General features: G+C 44.8%; 1 protein-coding gene across 3 annotated transcripts in view; it reads left to right on the top strand.

Annotated features, from left to right (window-relative positions):
* The window catches only part of LOC135031779 (uncharacterized), a 935,328-nt gene that overhangs the window by 537,258 nt on the left and 383,340 nt on the right, over positions 1–14,730 (top strand). For all 3 annotated transcript variants that reach the window (XM_063954034.1, XM_063954035.1, XM_063954033.1), the window contains exons 21-22: positions 12,829–13,030; positions 14,179–14,357. In XM_063954034.1, coding sequence (XP_063810104.1) covers positions 12,829–13,030; positions 14,179–14,357 — 381 coding nt within the window. The remainder of the gene's footprint in view (positions 1–12,828; positions 13,031–14,178; positions 14,358–14,730) is intronic.

Here is a 14,730-nt window from a genome sequence, read left to right as displayed (position 1 = left end):
ACCTCTAAGTCACACATAATTGTTTGATTAAACAATTAACACAGAAAAAAAAGACAAACAAAACACTCCTCCACTACCACTACACTAATCACACACACACACACACACACACACACACACACACACACACACACACACACACACACACACACACACACTGACAAGGGACTATAAATGAAAAATACTTGGACAAAAATTGAGACAAAACCAAAAAATACAAGACAACAAGAATGACAAAACTACTTTCAAACACCATACAACACTCAGAACTCGCAAAAAATACTCCTCCAAACAAACACTACTCACCAAACTCCACTGCACAACCTCTCTCCTCACCACTAACTAAACCCACGAGGTGCGGACGGTTTAGGGTGTATTTATATGGTTGCGCACAGCAGTGGCGTAACTAGAAATTTTTCTCCCCCAAGCCAAAAAATTCTTCGTCCCCCCCCCCCCCCCATACTTGGCACTAGTAAAGTGAGAAATATGCGCGCGCCGTATACGTGCGCTGCCAAAAAGGGATGTGGCTTCGTTGGAATGGGCGTGGCTTTGCGTAAAGGGGCGTGGCATTGCAGGAAAAGACTACCTTATACCCCAGTTTTGCAACCTGCACGCCCAGACGTTAGCCACTACAGGAAAGAAAAATAATCCTGATTCATGCCCCTTACATTATTTGTCATTTTTCCTCCTTATAGTAATGCCCAGTATACATTATTCCACATACTGCAATGGCCTTAGCCATTATGCCACACACAACAATGCACATGACACAATATGCACACACTGTAATGCCCCCGACACATTATGCCACACACCGTAATGCCCCCGACACATTATGACAGGAATCGCAATGCCCGTTATACATTATGCTACACACCGTATCTGTGACACAGTATGACACATACCGCAATGCCCGTTATACATTATGCCACACCGCAATGACCCCGAGACATTATACCACAATGCCCGTGATATAGTATACAACACACCGTAATGCCTGACACATTATGACACACACCGCAATGTCCGTGATACATTATGCCACACACCGTAATGCCCATTACACATTAAGTTCTACAGTAAGGCTTCTAATTACTTTTAAATTACCTGCTCGTTGCCAAGGGTTTCATGCTCTTTGTTCCATGCACGGTGCCAGGGGTTTTCATGCTCAGGGTGTCATGCTCGTTGCCAGGGGTTTCATGCACTGGGTGTCATGCTCGTTGCCAGGGGTTTCATGCACTGGGTGTCATGCTCATTGCCAGGGGTTTCATGCACTGGGTGTCATGCTAGTTGCTAGGTGGTAGTGCTTGTTGCTAGGGCTGTGCTCCCAGTGCCAGATATGCCCCCAGTGCCAGATATTCCCCCACAGTGCCAGGTATATGCCCCCAGTGCCAGATATTCCCCCACAGTGCCACATATGCCCCCTCAGTGCCTGCTCCCCCAGTGCCAGATATTCCCCCACAGTGCCAGGTATATGCCCCCAGTGCCAGATATTCCCCCACAGTGCCAGGTATATGCCCCCCAGTGCCAGATAGTCCCCCACAGTGCCAGGTATATGCCCCCAGTGCCAGATAGTCCCCCACAGTGCCAGGTATATGCCCCCAGTGCCAGATATTCCCCCACAGTGCCAGGTATATGCCCCCAGTGCCAGATAGTCCCCCACAGTGCCAGGTATATGCCCCCAGTGCCAGATATTCCCCCACAGTGCCAGGTATATGCCCCCAGTGCCAGATATTCCCCCACAGTGCCAGGTATATGCCCCCAGTGCCAGATAGTCCCCCACAGTGCCAGGTATATGCCCCCAGTGCCAGATATTCCCCCACAGTGCCAGGTATATGCCCCCAGTGCCAGATATTCCCCCACAGTGCCAGGTATATGCCCCCAGTGCCAGATATTCCCCCACAGTGCCAGGTATATGCCCCCAGTGCCAGATATTCCCCCACAGTGCCAGGTATATGCCCCCCAGTGCCAGATAGTCCCCCACAGTGCCAGGTATATGCCCCCAGTGCCAGATAGTCCCCCACAGTGCCAGGTATATGCCCCCAGTGCCAGATATTCCCCCACAGTGCCAGGTATATGCCCCCAGTGCCAGATAGTCCCCCACAGTGCCAGGTATATGCCCCCAGTGCCAGATAGTCCCCCACAGTGCCAGGTATATGCCCCCAGTGCCAGATATTCCCCCACAGTGCCAGGTATATGCCCCCAGTGCCAGATATTCCCCCACAGTGCCAGGTATATGCCCCCAGTGCCAGATAGTCCCCCACAGTGCCAGGTATATGCCCCCAGTGCCAGATATTCCCCCACAGTGCCAGGTATATGCCCCCAGTGCCAGATATTCCCCCACAGTGCCAGGTATATGCCCCCAGTGCCAGATATTCCCCCACAGTGCCAGGTATATGCCCCCAGTGCCAGATAGTCCCCCACAGTGCCAGGTATATGCCCCCAGTGCCAGATAGTCCCCCACAGTGCCAGGTATATGCCCCCAGTGCCAGATAGTCCCCCACAGTGCCAGGTATATGCCCCCAGTGCCAGATAGTCCCCCACAGTGCCAGGTATATGCCCCCAGTGCCAGATAGTCCCCCACAGTGCCAGGTATATGCCCCCAGTGCCAGATAGTCCCCCACAGTGCCAGGTATATGCCCCCAGTGCCAGATAGTCCCCCACAGTGCCAGGTATATGCCCCCAGTGCCAGATAGTCCCCCACAGTGCCTGCTCCCCTCCCCCTCCTTTGTGTTGGAGGGACACGGAGCGCACAGCGCGCGCCCCCCTGTGTCCCTCCTGGCTTTCTGGCTGTCTAATAAAGGAAGTGCCGGTTCGTGAGCCAATCAGAGCTCACGAACGGCACTTCCTGTATTAGACAGCCGGAGAGCCAGGGAGGGACACAGGGGGGCACGCTCTGTGCGCTCCGTGTCCCTCCTTACAGCGGCAGAGGGAAGGAGACCTGCAGATTGACATGCGGACGCTCGTCCGCATGTCAATCTGTTCTAAGTCAGTGGCGCCCCCGCAGCCCCTCGCCCCCAAGCCACCGCGAGGACTGCGGGGGCAGTAGTTACGCCACTGGCGCACAGACACTTCTACATCTGAAACACAACCAATCACGAACGGGGATGAAAACCGAAACTAAAAGTGAAAATGCGGCCGTGGTCTAAAAAAAACACTGCTGCGTTTAACATAGAAAAAAACCCAAGTACAAACAATAAAAACCCGTACGCAAACGTTAATGTCGGCCGTAAATGACCCCAAAATATACGAATGCCAACGACAACAATACGGAAAACACGAAAACAAATAAAACGACAGCTTCGTAAATTAGCGTATCTCAATTCAAAAAGTTGCATGAAAATGCACCCGATAACAAAGGAGTTTAAACACTCCATAAACCGACTCAAACACGAATATTAGTAAATGCTGGCCCTGGTGTTTCATGCTGATAGGGCCGAGCTCCATACTCGCATGTCTTTTCTACCTAAGGTGGTGTCCGATTTTCACATCAATCAGCCACTTGTGGTTCTGGCCCTCTCGGTGGACTCTCCGGATTCGAGATCATTGGACATTGTCAGGGCGCTCAAGATCTCTGTGGATAGGACTTCGGCTATTCGGGGGTTCACTACGGCTGGCCGGCGGTCGGGCTCCCGGCGACCAGCATCCCGGCGCCGGGAGCCCGACCGCCGGCTTACCGACAGCTTGGCGAGCGCAAATGAGCCCCTTGCGGGCTCGCTGCGCTCGCCACGCTACGGGCACGGTGGCGCGCTAAGCGCGCCACACTATTTTATTCTCCCTCTATGGGGGTCGTGGACCCCCACGAGGGAAAATAAGTGTCGGTATGCCGGCTGTCGGGCTCCCGGCGCCGGTATACTGAGCGCCGGGAGCCCGACCGCCGGCAAACAGAAGACCACCCCTATTCGGAAGTCTGACTCGTTTTTTGTTCTATATGATGCTGCCCGCCGTGGTTGGCTGGCTTCTTAGCAGACTTTGTCACAATGGATTCGGCTGACCATCAGACAAGCTTATTTGTCAGCTTCTCGGGAACCTCCGTCTTCAATTTCAGCGCACTCTACGCGCTCTGTGGGGCCTTCGTGGGTGGCTGCCCGTGGGGTCTCCATGACTACTTTATGTCGGGCAGACATACGTTTGTCAAATTCTACAGGTTTGACACTTTTGCGGCCTCCGCATCACAGTTTGGCAGAGCGGTTTACAGGACTCCCAGCGCTCTCCCGCCCGTCTTGGGAGCTCTGGGACATCCCCATTGTAACTGCGCTCCAGTGTCCCCTAGTGGATGAAGGAGAAATCAGGATTTTGGTACTTACCGATAAATCCCTATCTCTGATTCCACAGGGGTCACTGGACGCCCACCCAGCACTGTTTCCTCCTTTTTCACTTAACGGTTTGCAGATCACTATGTGACTGCTTGTTTGGTTCAGGTTAACCTTTTGTTAGGTTAGGTTCCAGGTTTGTTTCGTGTTATCCTGGTTTACATGGCGGCGTTAACCTCCTCTACTTTAACGCTAGTTTATTCCAGCTCTCCTCGGGCACAGTTTTACGTAGACTGGCTTGGAGGGGGGACATAGTAGGGGAGGAGCTAGCCACAGTGTTTGAGTTTTAAAGTGCCAGCTCCCAGTTACTGCCTACTATTTCCCCATTGTAACTGCGCTCCAGTGTCCCCTGTGGAATCGGAGAAAGGGATTTATCGGTAAGTACCAAAATCCTGATTACTTACACCCACCCTCCCTCACGGCACAATTGCACAATGCACAATCTAATCCCGTGAATCCCGGGATTGGAGGCTCCAATCCCGGGATTCAAATCCTGGCATTTGTGGGCCAGAATCCCGGGATCCCGCCGATCCCGGGATTGGCCACCCCAGGGGAGGATTGGGATCGAACACCAACCTGGGAAATTTATGGAAGCAGCCCTAATGAGGGCGGAGTCTGTTCAGGGGGAGGGACCTGTCAAGAGGGCGGGGTCACTCCTCAGAGGTCCTGATTCTGAGATAGACACAGTTGGGGCCTCCTTTGCTTTACATTATGCTATTGTTTACCTGTGACTGTGGCCCTCATTCTGAGTTGCTCGCTCGCTAGCTACTTTTAGCAGCTGTGCAAACTCATTGTCACCACCCACGGGGGAGTGTATTTTTGCTTTGCTAGTGTGCGATCACATGTGCAGCCGAGTGACACAGACACATTTTGTGCAAAACAAGACCAGCCCTGTAGTTACTTATCCTGTGCGATGATTCTAGCAACGGAGGTCCCGGAATTGACATCAGATACCCGCCCTGCAAACGCGTGGACATGCCTGCGTTTTCCCAAACACTCCCAGAAAATGGTCATTTGCCACCCACAAACGCCCTCTTCCTGTCAATCTCCTTGCGATCGGCTGTGCGAATAGATTCGTCACTAAAAGCATTGACCAACAACGATGCTCTTTGTACCCGTATGACGCACGTGCGCATTGCGGCGTATGCGCAGTTTTGCAGTTTTTTTAACCTGATCGCAGCGCTGCGAAAATCGGCAGCGAGCGATCAACTCGGAATGACCCCCTTTATGCATATGCTGCTACAATACCCTTCCCTGATGCACATCTGTACGTCTGAATATACAAGGACTGATATGCCTACTTTCACTGTCTACTGACACTGCTGTAATGCCTTTAATCTACTTCTGATTTTATTGATTTTTCATTCTACAAACCCCTTTTATTAACCTTATATGTTTCAAAGTACAGGGAGGAAGAGCACACACTACATACAGCACAGTACAGGGAGGGAGCACACACTACATACAGCACAGTACAGGGAGGGAGCACACACTACATACAGCACAGTACAGGGAGGGAGTACACACTACATACAGCACAGTACAGGGAGGAAGCACACACTACATACAGCACAGTACAGGGAGGGAGCACACACTACATACAGCACAGTACAGGGAGGGAGCACACACTACATACAGCACAGTACAGGGAGGGAGCACACACTACATAAAGCACAGTACAGGGAGGGAGCACACACTACATACAGCACAGTACAGGGAGGGAGCACACACTACATACAGCACAGTACAGGGAGGGAGCACACACTACATACAGCACAGTACAGAGAGGGGCAGCACACACTACATACAGCACAGTACAGGGAGTGAGCACACACTACATACAGCACAGTACAGGGAGGGAGCACACACAGGTAGTGAAACACAGACACAGGGGACCAGTGCAATAGAACCAGTCCCGGTGGCCAATCCGCCCCTGATTACATACATAGCCACCACATTATTACATGAATAGCACCACATTATACAAATAGCACCGCATTACACATATAGCACCACATTACACGTATAGCACCGCATTACATGTATAGCACTACACGTATAGCACTGCATTACACAAATAGCGCCACATAACACTAATAGCACAACATTACAGGTGTAGCACCGCACTACACGTATAGCACTGCATTATATGACTAGCACCACATTACATATGTAGCCACCGCATGGGAACATGGGAACTAAAAAGGGTTTTAGAATAACAGTAACCAATGACGATTACGGGTCTTCTTTGCTGCATAAGAAGTATGATGTCCCTACCATAAGGGGAAATACATATCTCAATTGTATGTATGTAAATGCCAGAAGCCTTACAGGTAAAAAGGGGGAACTAGAAATCCTCGCAGCAAGTAAGGAATACGATATTATAGGCATTACTGAAGCTTGGTGGGACGAAACTCACGATTGGACAGTCAATCTAGAGGGTTACACGCTGTACAGGAGAGACAGACTAAATAAACGGGGTGGAGGGGTATGTATTTACGTAAAGCAGTTTCTAAAACCTGTTATACGGGAAGATATTCAAGAAGGGACTGTAAATACTATTGAGACGTTATGGGTAGAAATTGCATGCGGGGGTAAAGGAATAAAGAAATTATTATTGGGGTTATGCTACAGGCCGCCTGGTATTAAATGTGTCTGATGAGAAATTGTTACTGAATCAAATTGAAAGAGCAGCAGGAGTAGGAGACATAGTAGTGATGGGAGACTTTAACTATCCCGAGATATACTGGAAAATCAATTCTTGTGATACTGCTAGGGGCAATATGTTTTTAAACACGCTAAATGATAATTACTTAGTTCAACTAATCGAGGAACCAACTAGGTACAATGCAATCTTAGACCGGGTATTAACTAACAATGGGGAATTGGTATCAAATATTGAAGTAGGGGGGCCCATAGGAAACAGCGACCACAATATGGTCCCACTCAATATCAGTTTTCATAAGCAGACCTATACTGGCTCAACTAGGACTCCAAACTTTAGCAAAGCCAACTTTGACATTATGAAGGAAGCATTAAGGGACATTGAATGGGAAATTCTGTTTCAAGAAAAAAATACTACAGAGAAATGGGATGTATTAAAATCACTGCTAATTAAAAATACTCGTAAATTTATTCCCACCACCAGCAGCAAAAAAAAAGGAATAAAAATTCCAAACCAATGTGGGTTAACAAAAATATAAAGGAATTAATGGACAAAAAAAGACGAGCATTTAAAAAATACAAATCTGAGGGGGATGCGGAGTCATTTCAGCACTATAAGGATTGTAACAAAATATGCAAAAAAGGAATGAGTGGCTAAAGTAGAAACTGAAAAACTAGTAGCAAAGGAAAGCAAAGCGTATCCCCCAAAAAATGTTAAGTACATCAACAGCAAGAGAGTAAAGAAGGAGAGTATAGGCCCTTTAAAAGACAAGATAGGAGTCTTAATCAAAAATGATAATGACATAGCAAACAAACTAAACAAGTTTTTTTCAATGGTATTTACCAGAGAGGACCAAATGCTGGGTCTAACACAAAATCTCAACAAAGATAATGTCCCACTGATAAATGCTTATTTATGTGAGGAGGTAGTCTGTGACCGATTAAAAAAGTGAAAGATTAATAAGTCACCTGGTCCCGATGGAATTCACCCGAGAGTTCTTATGGAGCTGCACGCTGAACTAGCAAGACCACTATTTTTGATCTTCATGGATTCAGTTAAATCGGTTATGGTTCCCAAAGACTGGTGTATAGCGGAGGTAGTGCCGATATTCAAAAAGGGGAGAAAAGCTGAACCAGGTAATTATTGACCAATTAGTCTTACATCTATAGTGGGGAAAGTATTGGAAGGTATTCTAAGGGACAGTATTCAAAAGTTCCTTGAAGCCAATAAGGTCATTAAAAGGAACCAACATGGATTTGTGAAGGACACATCATGTCAAACCAACTTACTCTGCTTTTATGAAACCGTAAGTACGAACCTTGATCAGGGTAAGGAGGTGGATGTAATCTTTTAGACTTTGCCAAAGCTTTCGACACAGTACCACACATGCGACTCATCTATAAGATACAAGAAATAGGGCTAGGGAGCACAATATGCACTTGGGTCAGTAACTGGTTAGATAATAGGGAGCAGCATGTTGTGGTCAATGGATCATTTTCAAATTGGACTAAAGTGCTAAGTGGTGTGCCACAAGGGTCTGTACTTGGACCACTTTTGTTCAACATTTTCATCAAGGACCTAACAGTATGTCTAGAGAGCATGGTGTCAATTTTCGCAGACGATACCAAATTGTGTAAGATTATAAATACAGAGGGGGATGCTGAGTCTCTTCAGAACGACTTAATTAAACTGGAAGCATGGGCAGCAAAATGGAGAATGAGATTCAACACAGACAAGTGTAAGGTAATGCACTGTGGTGGCAAGACCAAAAATAACACCTACATACTAAATGGGGTAATATTAGGGGATTCTGTACTGGAAAAAGACTTAGGGGTTCACATAGATAACAAAATAAGCAGCAGTACCCAAAGTAGGAGTGCAGCAAAGAAGGCTAATAAGATATTAGCATGCACAAAACGGGGAATTGATGCAAGGGACAAGAGTATTATACCCCCATTATATAAATCACTAGTGAGGCCACATCTTGAATACTGTGTGCAATTTTGGGCACCATATTACAAAAAGGATATCCTGGAGCTAGAAAAGGTTCAGAGGTGGGCGACCAAACTAATTAAGGGCATGGAGATGCTGGAATACGAGGAAAGGCTTGCAAGGCTAGGCATGTTCACATTGGAAAAGAGGAGACTAAGAGGGGACATGATCAACATCTACAAATATATAAGGGGTCAATACACAGAGTTTGCGAGGGACCTGTTTTCAATAAGATCAGCACAGAGGACATGTTGTCACTCGCTTAGGTTAGAGGAGAGGAGTTTCCACACATTGAAGCGAAAAGGTTTTTTCACAGTAAGGACAATACGTGTTTGGAATTCCCTGCCTGAGAGAGTAGTAACGAGATAAAGATATTCAGGGTTATGGTGCGTAGTCACGCATTATAGTTAATATAACTTGTCCTAACATAAAAATAACTAGTCCTAAAATAAAATTGCATAGGAGACCACAAATAGGTTGAACTCGATGGACAATTGTCTTTTTTCAACCTTAGTTACTATGTTACTATGTTACTATTACATTCGTATACACCGCATAAATAGGCCCATCATCACAGACATTGGGCAGCTATAGGGCTGAAGGACGTTGCATTAGAGATTGTCCCAGGGCTGGCTGTGAGTACTGCCTGATCAGCTGGCTCCAGAGAACAAGGTACATCCTGCTCCTGTCCAGTCCCCAAACCATACACTGTGACCGGGGACACCCTATCCTTTACACCATCATGATAATGCAAATAATGTAATTAAAAATAACCTCTCTGCCAGGTCCCCTTCAGTGCTCAGTCGCCGCTCTGGCCAGTTCAGTGAGAGTGCAGGAGCTGGAGTGGCAGTGGGTGTTGTGATCCCGGCTCCGACCATCACTTTGCTGCAGCTCCTGGGCCGGGCTCGTTGAAGAGACCTTTGGCCGGGGCCAAGGAGAGGATGCTGCTGGGCTGGTTAACTTTCTCCAGGTCCATCATTGGTAGAAAAACTTCACCACTTTTCACGGCTAGCGGCTCCTGGAAGTGCCCGCTAGCCTAACTTCCGGATTGCATTTCAATGACCCACAAGTACTGGAAGCAGTGTGAGCCAGCCCAGCCTGAGTGTGAATCGGCCTGGCTAAGGGGGATATGGGACCAGCCCATCGGAATCTGTCATGAGCCTCCCTAAGTATGACCCTGCAGTAATCTAGCAAAGCCTCTCTGGCTTTTACTGGTCCAAATTTCCGGGAATAGCTAATGCTATTCTCTTGCACCTAGGAATGTTCCCTTGGTGTACATTATGAATGTCACTTTTTCCTCAGCAACTGCTGCAGGCATCTTGGGTCTATGCTTGATCTTGAAGGGTTCGATTACAATAATCATATTGTTTTCATAATTTGTCATTTCTGCTTGCATCATTAAGAACAGCCTTCATTTGCAATCATTATCTGAAATAGACAAACATAGCACATTTTCTGAAATAAATATGCTGTAAGAAAAAAGATTATTCCCCAGCACTCAGCTATTTATCAGCCAAAAAAAAAAGGCTAATACTAATTAAAACGGCTTCTTTAGCCTTAATACAATTCAGAAGTCTCAGTTGCATACATTTGCAATTATATACTTACCGTTATTCTTCGCCTGTTATAGTACTGTCATTGGGTTCCAGTATCTCTGTATATCTGTTTGCAGATCTAGCCTGAACACATGCTTTAAATTGATCTCCACTTGCCATGACCATTAGCTGAGCTTGTTCTGACCTTACTTTTTCTTGCCAGTGTTGTACTTGTTGTCTGTACTAACTCTTGATCGTATTTTTTTACCTTGCTTTCACCTCAGGCAATTACTCTGACTGGTTAATACCAGAAATTCAGACGTCATGGAGACAATGGTGTACAAGCTAGCTCTAAGGAAAAAGGGGCTGGTATAGGTGATGAGCGCTTGTAGCCAATACTAGACTACAGTATGACCCTGAAATATCTATAGTGAAGGGAGTGGGCATGATGATGCAATTGCTAATAGTTGCATTATCATGGTCCTGCCCACTACTGTGCAATGTTGCATATAGGGGGTAATTCAGAGTTGATCGCAGCAACAAATTTGTTAGCAGTTGGGCAAAACCATATGCACTTCAGGGGGGCAGATATAACATTTGCAGAGAGTTAGATTTGGGTGGGTTATTTTGTTTCTGTGCAGGGTAAATACTGGCTGCTTTATTTTTGCACTGCAATTTAGATTTCAGTTTGAACACACCTCACCCAAATCTAACTCTCTCTGCACTTGTTATATCTGCCCCCCTTGCAATGCACATGGTTTTGCCCAACTGCTAACAAATTTGCTGCTGCGATCAACTCTGAATTATGCCCATAGTGTCTGTATAGCAAAGGGATGCGCCATGATGACACAAATTGTATTGCCACACCTCTTTTACTAGCCCCCTGAATCCCCACCACTCCTGTTCTCCAAGGATCTCACAGAGGGGAGGTCAAGAATATAAGCTAGTATGGTGTACCCTGGTGTATTGTTTGGGTTATTCGGTTCTCTGACATAAATAGTTTGACACAGGGAAAACCAATTGACTGATTATAAAGGAAAGAAACACTTAATTAAAAGTAACAAACAAGCAAAAAACAAGAGTAATGCTCAACTTTTGTCTACGTTATCAGACATCAGATGTAGTACTATAAATATAATGAAAGTACAGCGCCACATGTGATGGTGAAAAGTCCTAGACAAAAAAGTCAGATCTTTGACAAATAAACACTCCCTAATGGAGGGCGTCAGCCAATCCCTAGAGTTTTAGCATTGGTAAGATGCTATTAGGTTTTGGATATATTGTAAAGTGCTAGGGGTTCGGCGACCACTGGTATTTTAAAACATATGCTTATAGGAACCCTCAATGAACTATAAAAATATGTATATATTAATGGAGCAAAATAAAAAGAGATTTTTTTAGGGGTTTAAAAAGAATTACAAATTTATTTTAAGAACAGATTTTGACATATATATAAATGTTAAAGAAGGACATGTTACATGAATTTGCATAATATCATATAGAATTTATAGGGTGGGATTATGCAGTGTATGTATAAGGATAAAAATTGAAAAGACTAAAAAAAACATGCATGCACCTACACAAAACATAAAAAAGAGGGGGATAAAACTTTTTTTTAAAAAGATTTAGCACCAAAAAAATAAGAAAATTAAAAATAGAGTACAGGTAGATGATAAACTATAAAATATGTTTACAAAGTATTAAAGAGTATCAGAAATCTATAAAAATAGCTTATCTTAATATGGAGGGTCAAGACAGGAGTTTCCAATGCGTTTCATCAGTCTGACTTCATCAAGGGGTCGTAGTACTGTTCATATATGAGGGGCCACAGTCATTTGTCATCAAATGCTCGGATCTTTCGATAACTACAGACAGACATTTTATTGCAACCTTAGATTCTGTGAGGGGACGAATACCTTTTGTCTATCTTGCCTTATATAACCTAACTAGTTGGCTGCTGGATAGTAAACCATTTTGATATTGATATTAATGCACTAGTCACTGGGTAGTACCAGTGCTTATCTCTCACAGACGTGCAGTAAGAACTAACATATATAAGACACATCAGTTCTATAAAGCCTTTTGTCTAGAATTAACCCATAATCCTTTGTAGTGTATTGCAATGTCTACTGCTAAACCATATATAGTAGTACCTTAGATGCTATGCCCATTGCACATCTCTGCAATTAAAGGTAGAAGTAGGCCTCTCAGTTTATACACCTGGTCATTGGTATTCATTGAAATGGTTCTAAGTAGGCTATAATTACATGTACAGTACCCACTGTCCCGGCAAGTAAAATAACTAATATCAAATTCTCTTCAGGTCTCTGCACAAATTCTAAAGCCTGGAAGGAGATCTCTGCCTGCAATCTCCATTTTGCCAAGAATCAACAGTTCAGCCCGAAACCCTGTATTCAGTTTCTGCCAGTTGCTAAATAAGGAGGATGAAAAACTAAATGTTAATACAAATATTTTGTTTCAAGTGACTACTGTGGACTTAGATTCAGGAAATGTTGCTGTAATTGGTAATTACATGCCTGTTCTACTAATTCTTAAAGTATGCTTTGAACATACAGTATGGTAATGTATTCTTCATTTAAATAAGTAAATAGCATTGCTTAATATTGCCGTCTTTTAAACAGCATACTGTAGGATAGTTATTGGTTTACTTATTTACTTATTTTAATTTCTTGATACTCTTCGCAAACTCGAACAGTTCACGTCCATGACAGTACAGTGAGGAATAAATGGGAAAGGGTAGGCATGGAGCTATTTATTTTTTGGCAGCAATATCCCAAGTTCCACACAGTACAAATAGTGACCTTTTTTAAACTGAAAGCAGATCATGGCCCTGATTCAGTTGTGATTGGAGTTGGTATCGCTGCTGTTAACATAAAAGCAGCAGCGATAGTGCTAATATGTTAATGCAACAGGAGGCGTCACACTTACTGCATGCATTTCTGATCCGATCTGCATCCAAGGATGCCATATCAGATCATATTCAACACCATTGGCCATAGGGACGTGCAAACCGCCCGCCACAGGAGCAACCAAGAGGCCAGGAATTCTCCACCCTCGGACAGAGATCCTGGCCACGTCCCTCCCCCACAACGGCAGCAACACATCTCCAAATTGAGAAACGGAGGCTGTCGCCGCCCCCTCACTGCCTCCAAACATCGTCATACTATCAGTCACTGACAGTCTGATGCCGTCCTGCATCCACAATTGCAGACACATACTGCACATGCACAGTATGGGTCCAACACATGAGCATAGTACCGGATATCAGTACTTTATGCTATGTCCTTCAGGTCCAACGGGACATGAATAAGGCCCCTCATGCACTAATTGTCCTTAAGAAAAACTCTGGTGTTTCCTATGTGTCCTCTGTGTAAGTGACAAATATCACTGATATCCCCATTTTATATCAATATCTATTTTAGGACAACTAATCTTTTATGCTGAAAATAAAAGGTAATAAAGTCAGTTATATATATTCAGCTATATTGTTTTTGTAGAGGATCCATAAATTTTTTGGCTTTTTCATTTCTGATTGAAAAAATAACAGTCATTCATAATTATAATCCTGAATATTATTTTTAGGAAGTATAGTTTTGAATATTTTGTTTGTTGTGCGGTTAATGCATTTAACTTGTATTTGTTCCTTATATAGGGAATTGTATGCTCCGTGTCTTTACTAATGAAGGGAAACTTAATGTTGGAGGATTTCAGCTAAAACTGAAGACAGGTTTGCCACCCAAAAAACTGGACTCTCTTGCACCATCTGATTTACAAGAGTATACTGCTTTTCCTTGCTGTTCCCTCTTGGTGCGACTTCTACCACATGCTGAGGCAAGTTTAAAATTTATTTTAAGATGTTTATATGAAGGGGCACTAAAGTCAAAATTGAAGTGCAGTCAGTATAAAGTAGTACCTAACTAACCCTCAAAAAGTTAACCAATATATTTTATAATGATTATGTAACATCATTGTAGTGATAAATTATCATATCTTCAATGATTACAACTCATAGGCAGTTTTAGCAGGGACCCAGGAGTCTCTTGCAGACAGAAAAGATTTATCTAATTTAGGGGGTAATTCAGATCTGATCGATGGGCTGCGTTTTTTTGCTGCCCTGCGATCAGATAGTCGCCACCTACAGGGGGAGGGGTAAATCGCTGTGCAAGTGTGCGATCACTTTGTTAGCAGAGCTGCACAAAAATAG

The sequence above is a fragment of the Pseudophryne corroboree genome, chromosome 2 (assembly GCF_028390025.1).
Source record: "Pseudophryne corroboree isolate aPseCor3 chromosome 2, aPseCor3.hap2, whole genome shotgun sequence".
Lineage (NCBI taxonomy): Eukaryota > Metazoa > Chordata > Amphibia > Anura > Myobatrachidae > Pseudophryne > Pseudophryne corroboree.
The sequence above is the reverse complement of the archived record's forward strand: the minus strand, read 5'-3'. Positions and strand labels throughout refer to the sequence as shown.